We start from the raw sequence: 21,554 nt of genomic DNA, 5'->3' as shown, positions 1-21,554 counted from the left end.
TATTGTTAAGAGTGTATTTCTTGGTTTCTCTTTCTCTCTCTTTCCATTGTTCCTCTGTTTTGTTTCTTCAATTCCACATATGAGGGAGATCATATCATATTTGTCTTTCTTTGATTGATTTATTTGATTTTGCCTTATACTCTCTAGCTCCATCCATGCTGTTGCAAATCACAAGATTTCATTCTTTTTCATGGATTAATAATATCCCACGGTATGTTTATATTTTGTGTATCCAATCAGCCATTATTGGACACTTGCATTGCTTCCATGTTTTAGTTATGGGAAATAATGCTGCCATGAATATGGATATGCTTTTGACACGTGCTTTGTTTACTTTTCAATATATGCACAGAAGTGGAAATTCTGAGTCCTATCATAATATCACTTAATTTTTAATTTTAATTTTCTAAGAAGCCACCATAATGTTTTTCACGGTGTCTGTACCATTTTATATTTCCACCAACAGGGCAAAGGTGACAATTTCCTTAATTCTTTAAATTCTTTAAATGTTTGGCAATTTAAAGTGCTGGGAGGCCATCCAGCCCTAGACTCTTGTTTTTTAGTAGATTGTTGATTGCTGATTCAATTTATTTTTTAAAATATTTTATTTATTTATTTATTTATTTATTTGACACACAGAGAGAGGTGTCACAAGTAGGCAGAGCAGTAGGCAGAGGAACAGAAGATGGAGAAACACTCTGCCCACTGAGCAGAGAGCCCAATGCAGGGCTTAATCCCAGGATCCTGGGATCATGACCCAAGCTAAATGCAAACATTAAACCCACTGAGCCACCCAGGCACCCCGATTACTGATTCAGTTTCTTTGTTGGTTATGGGTCTGTCCAGATTTTCTATTTCTTTCTGTTTAATCTGGTAGTTTTTAAGTTTCTAAGAATGTATCCATTTCTTCCAGATTGCCTAATTTGTTGGCATATAATTGGTAATAATATTTTCTTATAATTGTTGTATTTCTTCAGTGTGGGTTTTGGTCTCTCCTCTTTCTATCATGATTTTATTTATTTGGGTCCTTTCTTTCTTTTTCTTTTATTTATTTATTATTTTTTTTAATATGACTGGTTAGGGATTTATCAATCCTAGCTCCAAGTTTTATTGAACTGTTAGAATGTCATTTTTATTTGTATATCATTGATTTCTCTTCTAATTATTATTATTTCCCTTCTGCTATATTTAGGCTTCATTTGTAGTTCCCTTTCTAGCTCTTTTAGGAGTAAGTAAGGGTAGGTGGTATGTTTGAGAATTTACTTGTTTGAGAAAGACCTTTACTGCTATATTCTTGCCTCTTAGGACCACCTTTGCTGCATCCCAGTGGTTCTGAACTATCACATTTTTGTTTGCTTCCATGTAATTTTTTTCCCCAATTTATTTATTTTCAGAAAAACATTATTCATTATTTTTTCACCACACCCAGTGCTCCATGCAAGCCGTGCCCTCTATAATACCCACCACCCGGTACCCCAACCTCCCACCCCCCCCACCACTTCAAACCCCTCAGATTGTTTTTCAGAGTCCATAGTCTCTCATGGTTCACCTTCCCTTCCAATTTACCCAAATTCCCTACTCCTCTCTAACGCCCCTTGTCCTCCATGCTATTTGTTATGCTCCACAAATAAGTGAAACCATATGATAATTGACTCTCTCTGCTTGACTTATTTCACTCAGCATAATCTCTTCCAGTCCCGTCCATGTTGCTACAAAAGTTGGGTATTCATCCTTTCTGATGGAGGCATAATACTCCATAGTGTATATGGACCACATCTTCCTTATCCATTCATCCGTTGAAGGGCATCTTGGTTCTTTCCATAGTTTGGCGACTGTGGCCATTGCTGCTATAAACATTGGGGTACAGATGGCCCTTCTTTTCACGACATCTGTGTCTTTGGGGTAAATACCCAGGAGTGCAATTGTAGGGTCATAGGGAAGCTCTATTTTTAATTTCTTGAGGAATCTCCACACTGTTCTCCAAAGAGGCTGCACCAACTTGCATTCCCACCAACAGTGGAAGAGGGTTCCCCTTTCTCCACATCCTCTCCAACACATGTTGTTTCCTGTTTTGTTAATTTTGGCCATTCTAACTGGTGTAAGGTGATATCTCAATGTGGTTTTATCGACCATTCTCTTACACTGTACACAAAGATCAACTCAAAATGGATAAAAGACCTCAACGTGAGACAGGAATCCATCAGAATCTTAGAGGAGAACATAGGCAGTAATCTCTTTGATATCAGCCACAGCAACTTCTTTCAAGATACGTCTCCAAAGGCAAAGGAAACAAAAGCGAAAATAAACTTCTGGGACTTCATCAAAATCAAAAGCTTCTGCACAGCAAAGGAAACAGTCAAAAAAACAAAGTGGCGACCCACGGAATGGGAGAAGATATTTGCAAATGACAGTACAGACAAAAGGTTGATATCCAGGATCTATAATGAACTCCTCAAACTCAACCCACACGAAACAGACAAACACATCAAAAAATGGGCAGAAGATATGAACAGACACTTCTCCAATCAAGACATACAAATGGCTATCAGACACATGAAAAAATGCTCATCATCATTAGCCCTCAGGGAGATTCAAATTAAATATATTTTTATAATTTATTTTATTTTTTTATAAACATATAATGTATTATTAGCCCCAGGGGTACAGGTCTGTGAATTGCCAGGATTACACACTTCATAGCACTCACCATAGCACATACCCTCCCCAATGTCCATAATCCCACCACACTCTCCATACCCCCCTCCCCCCAGCAACCTTCGGTTTGTTTTGTGAGTTTAAGAGTCTCTTATGGTTTGTCTCTTTCCTGATCCCATCTTGTTTCATTTATTCTTTTCCTACCCCCCAAACCCTCCACATTGCATCTCAACTTCCTCACATCAGGGAGATCATATGATAGTTGTCTTTCTCCAATTGACTTAGTTCCCTAAGCATAATACCCTCTAGTTCCAGCCATGTCATCGCAAATGGCAAGATTTCATTTGTTTTGATGGCTGCATAGTATTCCATTGTGTGTGTGTATATATATATATATATACCACCTATTCTTTTTCCATTCATCTGTTGATGGTCATCTAGGTTCTTTCCATAGTTTGGCTATTGTAGACATTGCTGCTATAAACATTCAAGTGCACATATCCCTTTGGATCACTACGTTTGTATCTTTATACCCAGTAGTGCAATTCCTGGGTCATAGGGTAGCTCTATTTTCAACTTTTTGAGAAACACCCATGCTGTTTTCCAGAGTGGTTGTACAAGCTTGCATTACCACCAACAGTGTAGGTGGGTTCCCCTTTCTCTGCATCCTTGCCAGCATCTGTCATTTCCTGACTTGTTAATTTTAGCCATTCTGACTGGTGTGAGGTGGTATCTCATCATGGTTTTGATTTCTATTTCCCTGATGCTGAGTGATGTGGAGCACTTTTTCATGGGTCTGTTGACCATCGGGATGTCTTCCTTGCAGAAATGTCTGTTAATGTCCTCTGCCCATTTCTTGATTGGAATATTTGTTCTTTGTGTGTTGAGTTTGATAAGCTCTTTATAGATTTTGGATACTAGCCCTTTATCTGATCTGTCTTTTGCAAGTATCTTCTCCCATTCTGTCAGTTGTCTTTTGGTTTTGTTAACTGTTTCCTTTGCTGTGCAAAAGCTTTTGATCTTGATGAAATCCCAATAGTTCATTTCTGCCCTTGCTTTCCTTGCCTGTGGCGATGTTCCTAGGAAAAAGTTGCTGTGGCTGAGGTTGAAGAGGTTGCTGCCTGTGTTCTCTACAAGGATTTTGATTGAGTACTTCCTTACATTGAGGTCCTTCATCCATTTTGAGTCTATTATCCTGTGTGGTGTAAGGAAATGGTCCACTCTCATTTTTCTGCATGAGGCTGTCCAGTTTTCCCAGCACCATTTGTTGAAGAGGCCGTGTTTTTTCCATTGGACATTCTTTCCTGGTCTGTTGAAGATTAGTTGACCATAGAGTTGAGGGTCTATTTCTGGGCTCCCTATTCTGTTCCATTGATCTATGCGTCTGTTTTTGTACCAGTACCATACTGTTTTGATGATGACAGCTTTGTAATAGAGCTTGAAGTCCAGGATTGTGATGCCACCAACTTTGGGTTTCTTTTTCAATATTCCTTTGGCTATTCGAGGTCTTTTCTGGTTCCATATATATTTTAAGATTATTTGCTCCATTTATTTGAAAAAAATGGGTGGGATTTTGATCGGCATTGCATTAAATGTGTAGATTGCTTTAGGTAGCATAGACATATTCATAATATTTGTTCTTCCAATCCAGGAGCATGGAACATTTTTCCATTTCTTTGTGTCTTCTGCAATTTCTTTCATGAGTACTTTATAGTTTTCTGAGTATAGATTCTTTGCCTCTTTCGTTAAGTTTATTCCTAGGTGTCTTATGGTTTTGGGTGCAATTGTAAATGGGATTGACTCCTTAATTTCTCTTTCTTCTGTCTTGTTGTTGGTGTAAAGAAATGCAACTGATTTCTGTGCATTGATTTCATATCCTGACACCTTCCTGAATTCCTGTACAAGTTCTAGCAGTTTTGGAGTGGAGTCTTTTGGGTTTTCCATATAGAGTATCATATCATCTGAAAAGAGTGATAGTTTGACTTCTTCTTTGCCGATTTGGATGCCTTTATTTTATTATTATTATTTTTTTTTTTGTCTGATTGCTGAGGCTAGGACTTCTAGTACTATTTTGAACAGCAGTGGTGATAACGGACATCCTTGCTGTGTTCCTGACCTTAGCAGAAAAGCTTTAGTTTTTCTCCATTGAGAATGATATTTGCCATGGGTTTTTCATAGGTGACTTTGATAATATTGAGGTATGTGCCCTCTATCCCTACACTTTGAAGAGTTTTAATCAGGAAGGGATGCTGCACTTTGTCAAATGCTTTTTCAGCATCTATTGAGAGTATCATATGGTTCTTATTCTATCTTTTATTAATGTATTGTATCACATTGATTGATTTGCGGATGTTGAACCAACCTTGCAGCCCTGGAATAAATCCCACTTGGTCGTGGTGAATAATCCTTTTAATATACTGTTGGATACTATCGGCCAGTATTTTTGTGAGAATTTTCGCATCTGTGTTCATCAACGATATTGGTCTGTAATTCTCTTTTTTGATGGGACCCTTGTCTGGTTTTGGGATCAAGGGGATGCTGGCCTCATAAAATGAATTTGGAAAGTTTTCTTTCCATTTCTATTTTTTGGAACAGTTTCAGGAGAATAGGAATTAATTCTTCTTCTTTTTTAAATATTTTATTTATTTATTTGACAGAGAGAGATCACAAGTAGGCAGAGAAGCAGGCAGAGAGAGAGAGGAGGAAGCAGGCTCCCTGCTGAGCAGAGAGCCTGATGTGGGACTCGATCCCAGGAGCCAAAGGCAGCGGCTTAACCCACTGAGCCACCCAGGCGCCCAGGAATTAATTCTTCTTTAAATGTTTGGTAGAATTCCCTGGGATCCCAGGAGCCAAAGGCAGCGGCTTAAACCATTGAGCCACCCAGGTGCCCAGGAATTAATTCTTCTTTAAATGTTTGGTAGAATTCCCTGGGAAGCCGTTTGGCCCTAGACTTTTGTTTGTTTGGAGATTTTTGATGACTGTTTCAATTTCCTTACTGGTTATGGGTCTGTTCAGGTTTTCTATTTCTTCCTGGTTCAATTGTGGTAGTTCATATGTCTCTAGAAATGTATCCATTTCTTCCAGATTGTCAAATTTGTTGACATAGAGTTCCTCATAGTATGTTCTTATAATTGTTTGTAGTTCTTTGGTGTTGGTTGTGATCTCTCCTCTTTCATTCATGATTTTATTTATTTGGGTCCTTTCTCTTTTATTTTTGATAAGTCTGGCCAGGGGGTTGTCAATCTTATTAATTCTTTCAAAGAACCAGCTCCTAGTTTTGTTGATTTGTTTTATTGGTTTTTTGTTTGTTTGTTTGTTTTTTAGTTTCTATTTCATTGATTTCTGCTCTGATCTTTATGATTTCTCTTCTCCTGCTGGGTTTAGGGTTTCTTGCTTGCTCTTTCTCCAGCTCCTTTAGGTGTAGGGTTTTGTTGTGTATTTGAGACCTTTCTTGTTTCTTGAGAAAGGCTTGTACCACTATATATTTTCCTCTCGGGACTTCCTTTGTTGTTTCCCACAGATCTTCAACCATTGTGTTTTCATTATCATTTGTTTCCAAGAATTTTTTCAAATCATCTTTAATTTCCTGGTTGACCCATTCATTTTTTAGAAGGATGCTGTTTAGTCTCCATGTATTTGGGTTCTTTCCAACGTTCCTCTTGTGATTGAGTTCTAGCTTCAGAGTATTGTGGTCTGAAAATATGCAGGGAATGATCCCAATCTTTTGATTACTTTTGAGACCTGATTTAGGACCCAAGATGTGATCTATTCTGGAGAAGGTTCCATGTGCACTAGAGAAGAATGTACATTCTGTTGCTTTGAGATGTAATGTTCTGAATATATCTGTGATGTCCATCTGGTCCAGTGGGTCATTTAAGGCCTTTATTTCCTTATTGATCTTTTGCTTAGATGGTCTGTCCATTTTAGTGAGGGGAGTGTTAAAGTCCCCTACTATTATTGTATTATTGTCGATGTATTTCTTTGATTTTGTTATTAATTGGTTTATATAGTTGGCTGCTCCCATGTTAGGGGCATAGATATTTAAAATTGTTAGATCTTCTTGTTGGGCAGACCCTTTGAGTATCATATATTGTCCTTCCTCATATCTTATTATACTCTTTGGTTTAAAATCTAATTGATCTGGTATAAGGATTGCCACCCCAGCTTTCTTCTGATGTCCATTAGAATGGTACATTGTTTTCCAACCCCTCACTTTAAATCTGGAGGTGTCTTCAGGTCTAAAATGAGTTTCTTGTAGGCTGCATGTTGATGTTTTTTTTTTTTTTTAATCCATTCTGATACCCTTTGTCTTTTGATTGGGGCATTTAGCCCATTAACATTCAGAGTAACTATTGAGAGTTATGAATTTAGTGCCATTGTATTGCCTGTAAGGTGACTGTTATTGTATATTGCCTCTGTTCCTTTCTGATCTACTACTTTTAGGCTCTCTCTTTGCTTACAGGACCCCTTTCAATATTTCCTGTAGAGTTGGTTTGGTTTTTGCAAATTCTTTCAGTTTTTGTTTGTCCTGGAAGCTTTTTATCTTTCCTTCTATTTTCAGTGATAGCCTAGCTGGATATAGTATACTTGGCTGCATGTTTTTCTCATTTAGTGCTCTGAATATATCACGCCAGTTTTTTTCTGGCCTGACAGGTCTCTGTGGATAGGTCTGCTGCCAATCTAATGTTTCTACCCTTGTATGTTATAGACTTCTTTTCCCAGGCTGCTTTCAGGATTTTCTCTTTGTCGCTAAGACTTGTAAATTTTACTATCAGGTGACAAGGTGCGGACCTATTTTTGTTGATTTTGAGGGATGTTCTTTGCATCTCGTGGATTTTGATGTTTGTTTCCTTTGCCATATTAGGGAAATTCTCTCCAGTAATTCTCTCCAATATACCTTCTGCTCCCCTCTCTCTTTCTTCTTCTTCTGGTATCCCAATTATTCTAATGTTGTGTCGTCTTATGGTGTCACTTATCTTTTGAATTCTCTCCTCATGGTCCAGTATGTGTTTGTCTCTCTTTTGCTCAGCTTCTTTATTATCTGTCATTTGGTCTTCTACATCACTAATTCTTTCTTCTACCTCATTTATCCTAGCAGTAAGAGCCTCCATTTTTTATTGCACCTCATTAATAGCTTTTTTTTATTTCAACTTGGTTAGATTTTAGTTCTTTTATTTCTCTAGAAAGAGCTTTTATCTCTCTGGAGAGGGTTTCTCTAATATCTTCTATGCCTTTTTTGAGCCCGGCAGAACCTTGAGAATCATCATTCTGAACTCTAGATCTGTCATATTACCAATGTCTGCATTGATTAGGTCCCCAGTCCTTGGTACTGCCTCTTGTTCATTTTATTTGTGGTGAGTTTTTCTGCCTTGTCATTTAGTCCAGATAAGATTTTCTTTCTCCTCCTCTGGAATTCTGCCATTCTCCTTGGTGAGTGAAGTTGGTCTTGACTGGGTTTCTTGTTGATCTTCTGGGGGAGGGGCCTGTTGTAGTGATTCTCAAATGTCGTTGCCCCAGGTGGAATTGTACCATCCTTACCAGGGGCTGGGCTAAGTAATCTGCTCAGGTATGCTTTTGGGAGCTTTTGTTCCCTGAGCACTTTCTGTAGAGTTCCGGAAGATGGGAATGAAGATGGTGGCCTCCCAATCTCTAGCCCGGAGGAGCCAAGAGCTCGGGGTCCCACTTCTCAGTATGCCCTCAGAGAAAAGCGCCCAACCGCCCCTGTCTCCCTGGCCTCTGTTCGCGCTTGGAGGAAAGCGCTCAATCGCTCGCACTTGGAGAAAAGCGCCCAATCCCTTCCATCTCCGTGGCTTTCGGCTGCGCTCCAAGCTCACCCAGCCTGTGACCAGTTCAAGGTAACCTTGAGCTGAGAGCTCACTCCTTGGCTTTGTTACTGTAGCCAGCTTCCCTGCTCTAATGCCTGCAAACTCTGCAACACTCAGACACCCCACGTCCTTCTGTAACCCCATGGGACCTGGGGTTTTTCTGACCCTATGTAGGCTTCCCCCTGGTTTAGCCTCTGGAGCGATGTCCCTCCATAGAGAAGACTTTTAAAAGTCCTGATTCTCTATAATTGTATCTTCTATATCACTGGCTATCTCTTTTCCTTGTTCTTCCTTTCCTGTTAGAGCCTCCATATATGGCTGCATCTTAATAATAGCATCTTAACTTCAGCTTAATTCGATTTAGTTATTTTATTTATGCAGTAAAGAATTCTCAAGTGTCTTCTATGTTTTTTTCAAGCCCAGCTCGTGTATTTATAATAATTTATTTAATAGATTTCATTTAGTTATTTGAGAGAGATAGAGATAGAACGAGAGCACAGGAAGGGTGGGAAGGGGCAGAAGGAGGGAGAGAAGCAGACTCTTTGCTGAGCAGGTAGCCTGATGTGGAGTTCAATCCCAGGACCCTGAGATCATGACTTAAGACAAAGGAAGATTCTTAACAAAGAATGACCCATGTGCCCCTATAGGGGCAGATATTTTACTTATATCTATATTGATTAATATCTTCAGTGAGTATTACCTCCTGTTCTTCCTTTTGGGGTGAATTTTTTCATCTCATCATTATGTCCAGAAAAGAATAGAAGACAGAGAGAAAAGACAGCAGTAGCAACAACAACTGAGATTTAAAGAAGAAGAAAGAAGAAGAAGAAGAAGACAAAGCAAGATATAACAAGAAAGAAAATAGAACAAAACAAAACAAACTAGATCTTGGGTGCATTTTAATCTGCTTGACAAAAGAAACTAGATCCCAAAACAGGAAAGAAAGAAACACACACACACACACACACACAATACAATACAATACAATGACATATATAAAATGTATATATACATATATATATGAATTGAAAAAATAAGATAATAGTTCAAAAAAATAAACCTGAAAGACTAAAGAATTAAAAAAAAATGAATGCTTTATACTGTTTTTCCCAAGAGAAGAAGTTCTTAGTTCTCTATGATCTGCAAACTTGGTGTTAGCCAGTTATTCCTGCTGGTCTTCTGGTGGAAGTGCCTGTCGAGCTGATTCCCAGATACCCTTGCAATTGTGGAAATGTGCCTCTTTTGCCAGGGGGCCAGGCTTAGTGTAAGAGGCAAGAGATTCCACTATGTGGTGCTGTTTTTCTCCCTGAAGTCTTTCAGCAAAGATGGGCAAGATTAAAATGCTGGTGCCCTACTCTCTAGCCCCAGAACTGAAAGTTCTCCCCCAACTCTTCAGTGAGCACTCACAAAGAAGCAATCACTCTTGTCTCTCTGGTTTCTGTCTGAACTCTGTGTTCACCCAGCCTGTGACTTTTTATCTGAGGCATATAATTGAGTTTCAAGTATCCAAATTTTATGGACTCTTGTTTTGCAGATCCATGCTGTTTTCCCCAGGGGAAGGATGGGGTCTTGCTTTTACTTATGCCTTTTCCTGGGCCCCTGCCAAAGAGCAGTTGCACCATCGTGAAGTGGTTCTCAGTTTATGGCAACACAAAGCAAAAAGCCTGTGCCAAGACTCACAGTCCTCAGCCAGTTTCCCCACTCTGATGCCTGGGAAATCTGCTGCACACAGACAACCCCATTCTTCTTGTAACCATGAGTACCCAGAGACTATGCTGCACCACCTAGGATTCCACCTCACTTTGCCACTTGAACTTTAAGCCAGGGATGTCCTCCACAATACTAGACTTTTAAAGTTCTGATTTTGTACTCTGCTGCTTCTAGTACTTTGGTTTACCCTCCTTAAGCTGGTTCCCTTCTTGGCTGCCATCTCCTCAAATATATCACACCAGATTCATGTCTCCACACCTCCTACTTTGCCAAAAGTAGTTGTTTTTTCTATTGGCAGAATGGCAGCATTTCTTTTCTTAGATCTTGTAGGTATTTAGAATGATTTGACAACTATCAAGCTGATTCCAGGGACTAGACAAACATAGGGTCCCCTACTCTTCTTTCATTCTAACTCCTCTCCTCTCCAGGTCTTTGATGCATTTTGAGTTAATTTTGTATACGGTATTAAATAGGAGTCCTGATTCTTTCTTTTGCATATGGAAATCCAGTTTTCACAGCATCATTTGCTTAAAAGACTGTCTCCACTGAAAAACGCAGTATTTTCAACAAACGATGTTAGCAAAACTGGTCAGCTCTATGCAAAAGAATGTAACCAGACTATTTTCTTACACAATACACAAAAATAAACTCAAACTGGATTAAGGACATACATGTGAGACCTAGAACCATAAAAATCTTAAAGGATAGCACAGGGAGTGACCTCTTTGACATTGCTAGTAGCAACTTCTTTCTAAATATGTCTTCTCAGGCAAGAAAGATGAAAGCAAAATAAACTATTGGTACTACACCAAAATAAAAAGCTTCTGTACAACAAAGCAAACACTCAACAAAACAAAAATGGCAACCTGCAGAATGGAAGAAGATATTTGCAAATGACTTATCCAATAAAGGGTTAGTATCCAAAATATATAAAGAACTTACACAACTCAATACTCAAAAAAAAAAAAAAACAAATAATTCAATAGAAAGTGGGCAGAAGAAATAAACAGACATTTCTCCAAAGCAGAAATCCAGATAAGCAACAGACACATGAATAAATGCTCAACATCACTCATCATTAGGCAAATAAAATTAAAACCACAATGTGGTAACACCTCACATCTGTCAGAACGACAGAAATCAACAACACAAGAAGCAAGAATTGTTGGTGAGGGTTTGGAGAGAAGGAACCCCTTTTTCACTGTTGGTGGGAATGCAAAGTGGTGCAGACACTGTAAAAGACAGTATTGATTTTCCTCAAAAAGTTATAAATGGAACAATCCAACAATCCAGTAATCCTACTACTGAATATCTACCAAAAAATACAACAACTGTAGTTCAAAGCGATATACATACCCATAAGTTTATAGCAGCAAAATATATACAGGAGCATCCCAATTGAAGAGGTTGTATATATAAACAATGGAATATTATTCAGCCAGAAAAAATGAAATCTTGCCATTTTGCAGCAAAATGATTGGAGCTACAGAGAAAAATGTTAAATGAAAAATGTCATTAAAGAAAGAGAGATACCATATGATTTCACTCATATGAGGAATTTAAGAAATAAATGAGCAAAGGAAAAGTAAGAGAAAGAGAGGCAAACCACAAGGCCAACTCTTAACTATAGAAAACCAACTAACTCCCCATGTCCTCCACGCCATTTGTTATGCTCCACAAATAAAGGAGTTGGAGAAATTGGAAGGGGAGGTGAATCATGAGAGACTATGGACTCTGAAAAACAATCTGAGGGGTTTGAAGTGGCGGGGCAGGTGGGAAGTTGGGGGTACCAAGTGGTGGGTATTATAGAGAGCACGGCTTGCATGGAGCACTGGGTGTGGTGAAAAAATAATGAATAATGTTTTTCTGAAAATAAATAAATTGGAAAAAAAAAAGAAAACCAACTAACAGTTACCAGAGGGGAGGTTGGTGGGGGGTTGGTGAAGTAAGTGATGGGGATTAAGGAGGGTGCACCTTGTGATAAGTTCCAGATGTTGAATGGAAGTGTTGAATCACTATACTGTACACCTGAAACTAATGTAACACTGTATGTTAACTACAGTGTGATAAAGTAAAAATAAAAATAAAGAAAAAAAATCTCCTTGCTAGTTATGGTAAGATTCAGACTTTGTATTTCTAAATGCTTTAGTCTTGGTAGGTTTTCTATTCTAGGACTCTGTCCATTTCATCTAGGTTATCCAATTTTTTGGTGTAACATATATACACATATACATATATACAATATATAAATATAGTTTGTATTATATGTATATATATATATTTCAGTATAATTAGTAGTAATATCCTCCCTTTCCATTTTTGATTTTAGTAATTTGAGTCTCCTCTCTTCCTTTAGTCCATCTCACTGAGAGTTCTTCAATTTTGTTGATGTTTTCAGAGAGCCAACTTTTGGTTTCATTGATTTTCTTTATTGTTTTTCTATTCTGTATTTTATTTGTCTATGCTTTGTCTTTGCTCTTTCCTTTCTTCTATCTTTGAGTTTACTTTGTGTTTCTTTTCCTAATTACTTAAGTCTTAATGTTAAGTTGTTAATCTGAGATCTTTTTTAATGTGAATATTCATAGCTACAAATTTCTCCCTTAGCCCATTTCCCATGGCATCTCGTGTTTTGCTCTGCTATGTTTTTTTTGTTTGTTTGTTTGTTTTTTTTTCAATTTATTTACTTTCAGAAAAACAGTATTCATTATTTTTTCACCACACCCAGTGCTCCATGCAAGCTGTGCCCTCTATAATACCCACCACCTGGTACCCCAACCTCCCACCCCCCGCCACTTCAAACCCCTCAGATTGTTTTTCAGAGTCCATAGTCTCTCATGGTTCATCTCCCCTTCCAGTTTACCCAAAAGCACATACCCTCCCCAATGTCCATAACCCTACCCCCCTTCTCCCAACCCCCCTCCCCCCAGCAACCCACAGTTTGTTTCGTGAGATTAAGAGTCACTTATGGTTTGTCTCCCTCCCTATCCCATCTTGTTTCATGGATTCTTCTCGTACCCACTTAAGCCCCCATGTTGCATCACCACTCCCTCATATCAGGGAGATCATATGATAGTTGTCTTTCTCCGCTTGACTTATTTCGCTAAGCATGATATGCTCTAGTTCCATCCATGTTGTCGCAAATGGCAAGATTTCATTTCTTTTGATGGCTGCGTAGTATTCCATTGTGTATATATACCACATCTTCTTGATCCATTCATCTGTTGATGGACATCTAAGTTCTTTCCATAGTTTGGCTATTGTGGACATTGCTGCTATAAACATTCGGGTGCACGTGCCCCTTTGGATCACTACGTTTGTATCTTTAGGGTAAATTCCCAGTAGTGCAATTGCTGGGTCATAGGGCAGTTCTATTTTCAACATTTTTAGGAACCTCCATGCTGTTTTCCAGAGTGGTTGCACCAGCTTGCATTCCCACCAACAGTGTAGGAGGGTTCCCCTTTCTCCGCATCCTCGCCAGCATCTGTCATTTCCTGACTTGTTGATTTTAGCCATTCTGACTGGTGTGAGGTGATATCTCATTGTGGTTTTGATTTGTATTTCCCTGATGCCGAGTGATATGGAGCACTTTTTCATGTGTCTGTTGGCCATCTGGATGTCTTCTTTGCAGAAACATCTGGTCATGTCCTCTGCCCATTTCTTGATTGGATTATTTGTTCTTTGGGTGTTGAGTTTGTTAAGTTCTTTATAGATTTTGGACACTAGTCCTTTATCTGATATGTCGTTTGCAAATATCTTCTCCCATTCTGTCAGTTGTCTTTTGGTTTTGTTAACTGTTACCTTTGCTGTGCAAAAGCTTTTGATTTTGATGAAATCCCAAAAGTTCATTTTTGCCCTTGCTTCCCTTGCCTTTGGTGATGTTCCTAGGAAGATGTTGCTGCGGCTGAGGTCGAAGAGGTTGCTGCCTGTGTTCTCCTCAAGGATTTTGATGGATTCCTTTCTCACATGGAGGTCCTTAATCCATTTTGAATCTATTTTTGTGTGTGGTGTAAGGAAATGGTCCAATTTCATTTTTCTGCACGTGGCTGTCCAATTTTCCCAACACCATTTATTGAAGAGGCTGTCTTTTTTCCATTGGACATCCTTTCCTGCTTTGTCGAAGATTAGTTGACCATAGAGTTGAGGGTCTATTTCTGGGCTCTCTATTCTGTTCCATTGGTCTATGTGTCTGTTTTTGTGCCAGTACCATGCTGTCTTGATGATGACAGCTTTGTAATAAAGCTTGAAGTCCGGAATTGTGATGCCACCAACTTTGGCTTTGTTTTTCAATATCCCTTTGGCTATTCGAGGTCTTTTCTGGTTCCATATAAATTTTAGAATTATTTGTTCCATTTCTTTGAAAAAGATGGATGGTACTTTGATAGGAATTGCATTAAATGTGTAGATTGCTTTAGGTAGCATAGACATTTTCACAATATTTATTCTTCCAATCCAGGAGCATGGAACATTTTTCCATTTCTTTGTGTCTTCCTCAATTTCTTTCATGAGTACTTTATAGTTTTCTGAGTATAGATTCTGTGCCTCTTTGGTTAGGTTTATTCCTAGGTATCTTATGGTTTGGGGTGCAATTGTAAATGGGATTGACTCCTTAATTTCTCTTTCTTCTGTCTTGTTGTTGGTGTAGAGAAATGCAACTGATTTCTGTGCATTGATCTTATATCCTGACACTTTACTGAATTCCTGTATACGTTCTAGCAGTTTTGGAGTGGAGTCTTTTGGGTTTTCCACATAGAGTATCATATCATCTGCGAAGAGTGATAATTTGACTTCTTCTTTGCTGATTTGGATGCCTTTAATTTCCTTTTGTTGTCTGATTGCTGAGGCTAGAACTTCTAGTACTATATTGAATAGCAGTGGTGATAATGGACATCCCTGCCGTGTTCCTGACATTAGTGGAAAAGCTTTCAGTTTTTCTCCATTGAGAATGATATTTGCAGTGGGTTTTTCATAGATGGCTTTGATGATATTGAGGTATGTGCCCTCTATCCCTACACTTTGAAGGGTTTTGATCAGGAAGGGATGCTGTACTTTGTCAAATGCTTTTTCAGCATCTATTGAGAGTATCATATGGTTCTTGTTCTTTCTTTTATTGATGTGTTGTATCACATTGACTGATTTGCGGAAGTTGAACCAACCTTGCAGCCCTGGGATAAATCCCACTTGGTCGTGGTGAATAATCCTTTTAATGTACTGTTGAATCCTATTGGCTAGTATTTTGGTGAGAATTTTCGCATCTGTGTTCATCAAGGATATTGGTCTATAGCTCTCTTTTTGGATGGGATCCTTGTCTGGTTTTGGGATCAAGGTGATGCTGGCCTCATAAAGTTTGGGAGTTTTCCTTCCATTTCTATTTTTTGGAAGAGTTTCAGGAGAATAGGAATTAGTTCTTCTTTAAATGTTTGGTAGAATTCCCCCGGGAAGCCATCTGGCCCTAGGCTTTTGTTTGTTTGGAGATTTTTAATGACTGTTTCAATCTCTTTACTGGTTATGGGTCTGTTCAGGCTTTCTATTTCTTCCTGGTTCAATTTTGGTAGTTTATATGTTTCTAGGAATGCATCCATTTCTTCCAGATTGTCAAATTTGTTGGCGTAGAGTTGCTCATAGTATGTTCTTATAATAGTTTGTATTTCTTTGGTGTTAGTTGTGATCTCTCCTCTTTCATTCATGATTTTATTTATTTGGGTCCTTTCTCTTTTCTTTTTGATAAGTCTGGCCAAGGGTTTATCAATTTTATTAATTCTTTCAAAGAACCAGCTCCTAGTTTCGTTGATTTGTTCTATTGTTTTTCTGGTTTCTATTTCATTGATTTCTGCTCTGATCTTTATGATTTCTCTTCTCCTGCTGGGCTTAGGGTTTGTTTCTTGTTCTTTCTCCAGCTCCTTTAGGTGTAGGGTTAGGTTGTGTACCTGAGACCTTTCTTGTTTCTTGAGAAAAGCTTCTACCGCTATATATTTTCCTCTCAGGACTGCGTTTGTTGTGTCCCACAGATTTTGAACCGTTGTATTTTCATTATCATTTGTTTCCATGATTTTTTTCAATTCTTCTTTAATTTCCCGGTTGACCCATTCATTCTTTAGAAGGATGCTGTTTAGTCTCCATGTATTTGGGTTCTTTCCAAACTTCCTCTTGTGTTTGAGTTCTAGCTTCAGAGAATTGTGGTCTGAAAATATGCAGGGAATGATCCCAATCTTTTGATACCGGTTGAGTCCTGATTTAGGACCGAGGATGTGATCTATTCTGGAGAATGTTCCATGTGCACTAGAGAAGAATGTGTATTCTGTTGCTTTGGGATGAAATGTTCTGAATATATCTGTGATGTCCATCTCATCCAGTGTATCATTTAAGGCCTTTATTTCCATGTTGATCTTTTGCTTGGATGATCTGTCCATTTCAGTGAGGGGAGTGTTAAATTCCCCTACTATTATTGTATTATTGTTGATGTGTTTCTTTGATTTTGTTATTAATTGGTTTATATAGTTGGCTGCTCTCACCTTGGGGGCATAGATAGTTAAAATTGTTAGATCTTCTTGTTGGACAGACCCTTTGCGTATGATATAGTGTCCTTCCTCATCTCTTATTATAGTCTTTGGCTTAAAATCTAATTGATCTGATATAAGGATTGCCACTCCTGCTTTTTTCTGATGTCCATTAGCATGGTAAATTCTTTTCCACCCCCTCACTTTAAGTCTGGAGGTGTCTTTGGGTTTAAAATGAGTTTCTTGGAGGCAACATATAGATGGGTTTTGTTTTTTTATCCATTCTGATACCCTGTGTCTTTTGATTGGGGCATTTAGCCCATTAACATTCAGGGTAACTATTGAGAGATATGATTTTAGTGCCATTGTATTGCTTGTAAGGTGACTGTTACTGTATATTGTCTCTGTTCCTTACTGATCTACCACTTGTAGGCTCTCTCTTTGCTTAGAGGACCCCTTTCAGTATTTCCTGTAGAGCTGGTTTGGTGTTTGCAAATTCTTTCAGTTTTTGTTTGTCCTGGAAGCTTTTAATCTCTCCTTCTATTTTCAATGATAGCCTAGCTGGATATAGTATTCTTGGCTGCATGTTTTTCTCGTTTAGTGCTCTGAAAATGTCATGCCAGCTCTTTCTGGCCTGCCAGGTCTCTGTGGATAGGTCAGCTGCCAATCTAATACTTTTACCATTGTATGTTACAGACTTCTTTTCCCGGGCTGCTTTCAGGATTTTCTCTTTGTCACTAAGGCTTGTAAATTTTACTATTAGGTGACGGGGTGTGGGCCTATTCTTATTGATTTTGAGAGGCGTTCTCTGAACCTCCTGAATTTTGATGCTCGTTCCCTTTGCCATATTGGGGAAATTCTCCCCAATAATTCTCTCCAGTATACCTTCTGCTCCCCTCTCTCTTTCTTCTTCTTCTGGAATCCCAATTATTCTAATGTTGTTTCGTCTTATGGTGTCACTTATCTCTCGAATTCTCCCCTCATGGTCCAGTAGCTGTTTGTCCCTCTTTTGCTCAGCTTCTTTATTCTCTGTCATTTGGTCTTCTAGATTGCTAATTCTTTCTTCTGCCTCATTTATCCTAGCAGTGAGAGCCTCCATTTTTGATTGAACTTCATTAATAGCTTTTTTGATTTCAACTTGGTTAGATTTTCGTTCTTTTATTTCTCCAGAAAGGGCTTTTATATCTCTGGAGAGGGTTTCTCTAATATCTTCCATGCCTTTTTCAAGCCTGGCTATAACCTTGAGAATTGTCATTTTGAACTCTAGATCTGACATATTACCAATGTCTGTATTGATTAGGTCCCTAGCCTTCGGTACTGCCTCTTGTTCTTTTTTTTGTTGTGAATTTTTCCGCCTTGTCATTTTGTCCAGCTAAGAGTATATAAAGGAGAAAGTAAAATACTAAAAGGGTGGCAACAATCCCAGGAAAATATGCTTTAACCAAATCAGAAGAGATCCCAAATCATGAGGGGGGATTTCTCCCCCCTCACGATTGGGTGAGGGATCTCCTCTGATTGGGATCTCCTTTGATTGGGATCTCCCAATCTCTTCTGATTGGGATCTCTTCTGATTTGGGGATAAAAAGAGGTTCCAAAAGAAAGAAAGAAAAAAGAATTTAAAAAAAGAGATTGAATTAAAAATTCAATCAAGAATTTAAAAAAGAATTAAGAAAAAAAAGATTGAAGAGATTAGGATCTCTTCTGATTTGGGGATAAAAAGAGGTTCAAAAAGAAAGAAAGAAAAAAAAGAAAAAAAAAGAATTAAAAAAAAGAAAATGAATAAACAAAAGTATAAAAAAGAACAATATATATATATTAGATAATCTAGTTAAAAAACGTTAAAAAAGAAAAGGATAAAGGTTATAAAAAGTTTTAGCAGAAGAAGAGAAAAAAATGAAAAAGAAAAAAATTAAATTAACTGCAAGACTAAAAAATCACAGGCAGAAAGCCATGAGTTCTGTCGTTTGTTTTCTCCTCCTCTGGAGTTCTGCTGCTCTCTCCTTGGTATTGAAACTGCACTCCTTGGTAGGTGAACTTGGTCTTGCCTGGATTTCTTGTTGATCTTCTGGGGGAGGGGCCTGGTGTAGTGATTCTCAAGTGTCTTTGCCCCAGGCGGAATTACACCGCCCTTACCAGGGGCCGGGCTGAGTGATCTGCTCGGCTTTGCTTTCAGGAGCTTTTGTTCCCTGAGCGCTTTCCGTAGAGTTCCGGAAGATGGGAATACAAATGGCGGCCTCCTGGTCTCCGGCCCGGAGGAGCCGAGAGCCCGGGGCCCCGCTCCCCTGTGCGCCCTCAGCGAACAGCTCCTAGTAACTCGCGTCTGCCTAACCTCCGGCCGCGCTCCGAGCTCACCGAGCCTGGGACCGGTTCAAGGTAACCCCGAGCTGCGAGCTCACTGTCGGCTCTGTCTCTGCAGCTGGCTTTCCCATTCCAATATCCGCAAGCTCTGCGACACTCAGACATCCCCGATCCTTCTGTGACCCCGCGGGACCTGAGGTCACGCCGACCCCGTGTGGGCTTCGCCCCGGTTTAGCCTCCGGAGCGATGTCCCTCAGTGGAACAGACTTTTAAAAGTCCTGATTTTGTGCTCCGTTGCTCCGCCGCTTGCCGGGAGCCGGCCCCTCCCCCCGGGGTCTATCTTCCCGTCGCTTTGGATTCACTTCTCCGCCAGTCCTACCTTTCAGAAAGTGGTTGTTTTTCTGTTTCTAGAATTGCTGTTCTTCTTCTCTTCGATCTGCCGATGGATTTGTAGGTGTTTGCAATCTTTAGATAAGCTCTCTAGCTGATCTGCTAGCTGAGGTCTGCTATGTTTTCATTTTCATTTGCTTCTTGGGTCAGAGATGTAGCATTAGGTGTAGAAATTGAGTCATTTTCATTTGCTTCTTGGGTCAGAGGTGTAGCATTAGCTGTAGAAATTGAGTAGAAAACAAGCCAGAAAACACCGAATGAGGGTCTGAGCCAGCATAAATGCTTAGAGTATTGTCTTGATATTTCCAGTTAATCTCAAAGGTGACCCAACCTAGGTCAGAGGTAGTGGGTCACGGAACAAAGAAAACTCCAGGAATCATGGCTCAGCTACCTATTTCAAGAACTATACATAGATATAATAATTCTAAATGCTCAGAAATGTTTTAGGATTGAGTCTAGATCAGATACTGAGATGGATCCTACCCGGAAATTCAGCTATAGGAAGAAGGACAATAATTGTAGGGAAAATAGGTTTGAATCTGACAGTGGGGTGGGAGAAAGCCCTGAATTTAAGTCTTTATTCTGTTCCTAATCAGTTATTTGAATTTGGGAGATCAATTCCACATCTTTGAGCTCTAGTTTCCTTATTTGTAAAGTTAAAATATCGCCTGCCCTGTATATGATGTTTGAAGATCAAAATGAGATAATGGATTTTAAAATGCTTTTTATAACTGTAAATTGTAATACACTAGGAAGGGATTATTCTTATTATTGAAAATAGAGGATTTTATCCAATTTGAGTTTATGGATAAGGAAGATGTGGTCCATATACACTATGGAGTATTATGCCTCCATCAGAAAGGATGAATACCCAACTTTTGTAGCAACATGGACGGGACTGGAAGAGATTATGCTGAGTGAAATAAGTCAAGCAGAGAGAGTCAATTATCATATGGTTTCACTTATTTGTGGAGCATAACAAATATCATGGAGGATAAGGGGTGTTAGAGAGGAGAAGGGAGTTAGGGTAAATTGGAAGGGGAGGTGAATCATGAGAGACTATGGACTTTGGAAAACAATCTGAGGGGTTTGAAGTGGTGGGAGGGTGGGAGGTTGGGGCACCAGGTAGTGGGTATTATAGAGTGCACGGATTGCATGGAGCAGTGGGTGTGGTGAAAAAATAATGAATACTGTTTTTCTGAAAATAAGTTAATTAATAAAAAAAGAAAATAGAGGATTTAAAAAATCTCTTTCACTTCCCCTTTCTTTCCTTCCTTCTTATTTTGTTTCCATTCACCTTGTCATCTCTGTTTTTATTCCTATTGTCTCTCCTTCCCATATTCCAGGGCCAGTGATCCGGGCTGAGGTTGGTGACACCATCCAGGTGGTCTTTTACAACCGTGCTTCCCAGCCATTCAGTATACAGCCTCATGGAGTCTTCTATGAGAAAGACTACGAGGGAACTGTGTACAATGATGGTGAGCAAGCAGGGTTTCCAACTAATGTGAGCTGCAGGTAATAACAGATAGCTCTAGAGGAAAAATAAATAGGGGAGGGAATGAAGAAGGAGACATAATTGATTGTCCTACATGGATGTTGTTAAATGGATCCATGATAATATAGTGAAGCAGGACTGGGTTCAATAAGAGACACATTCTTTTAAATATATTTAAATATATTCTGATTAAAATTTTAATTTATTTTTAAAGTTGTACCATTTTTTAAAGATTTTACTTATTTATTTGAGAGAGAGAGAGAAAAGCCATGAGTGGGGGAGTGGCAGAGGGACAAGCAGACTCCCCATTGAACATGGAGCCTTATGTGGGCCTCAATTCCAGGATCCTGAGATCATGACATGAGCCAAAGTCAGATGTTTAACAAACTGAGCCACCCAAGTATCCCTGATGGACATTTTAATGATATTTGTTCTTCCAATCCATGAGCATGGAATGTCTTTCTATTTCTTTGTGTCATCTTCAATTTCTTTCATCTGTGTTTTATATTTTCCAGAGTACAGTTCTTTCACCTCTTTGGTTAGGTTTATTTCTAGGTCCTTATTATTTTGGTGCAATTGTAAATGGCATTATTTTCTTAATTTCTGTTCCTGCTCCTTCATTATCAGTGTATAGATACGCACCAGATTTCTACACATTGACTTCTATGACTTTACTGAATTCATTTA

The 21,554-nt window shown here is 38.9% G+C and overlaps 1 protein-coding gene across 5 annotated transcripts in view; it reads left to right on the top strand.

Annotated features, from left to right (window-relative positions):
* Positions 1-21,554, top strand: part of HEPH (hephaestin) — a 171,816-nt gene that overhangs the window by 22,174 nt on the left and 128,088 nt on the right. For 4 of the 5 annotated variants that reach the window (XM_044234966.1, XM_044234965.1, XM_044234963.1 and 1 more), the window contains exon 8: positions 20,719-20,850. In XM_044234966.1, the coding sequence (XP_044090901.1) occupies positions 20,719-20,850 (132 nt within the window). The remainder of the gene's footprint in view (positions 1-20,718; positions 20,851-21,554) is intronic. The other variant, XM_044234962.1, reaches the window with a different exon arrangement.

The sequence above is a fragment of the Neovison vison genome, chromosome X (assembly GCF_020171115.1).
Source record: "Neovison vison isolate M4711 chromosome X, ASM_NN_V1, whole genome shotgun sequence".
NCBI classification, from domain to species: Eukaryota; Metazoa; Chordata; class Mammalia; order Carnivora; family Mustelidae; genus Neogale; species Neogale vison.
The sequence above is the reverse complement of the archived record's forward strand: the minus strand, read 5'-3'. Positions and strand labels throughout refer to the sequence as shown.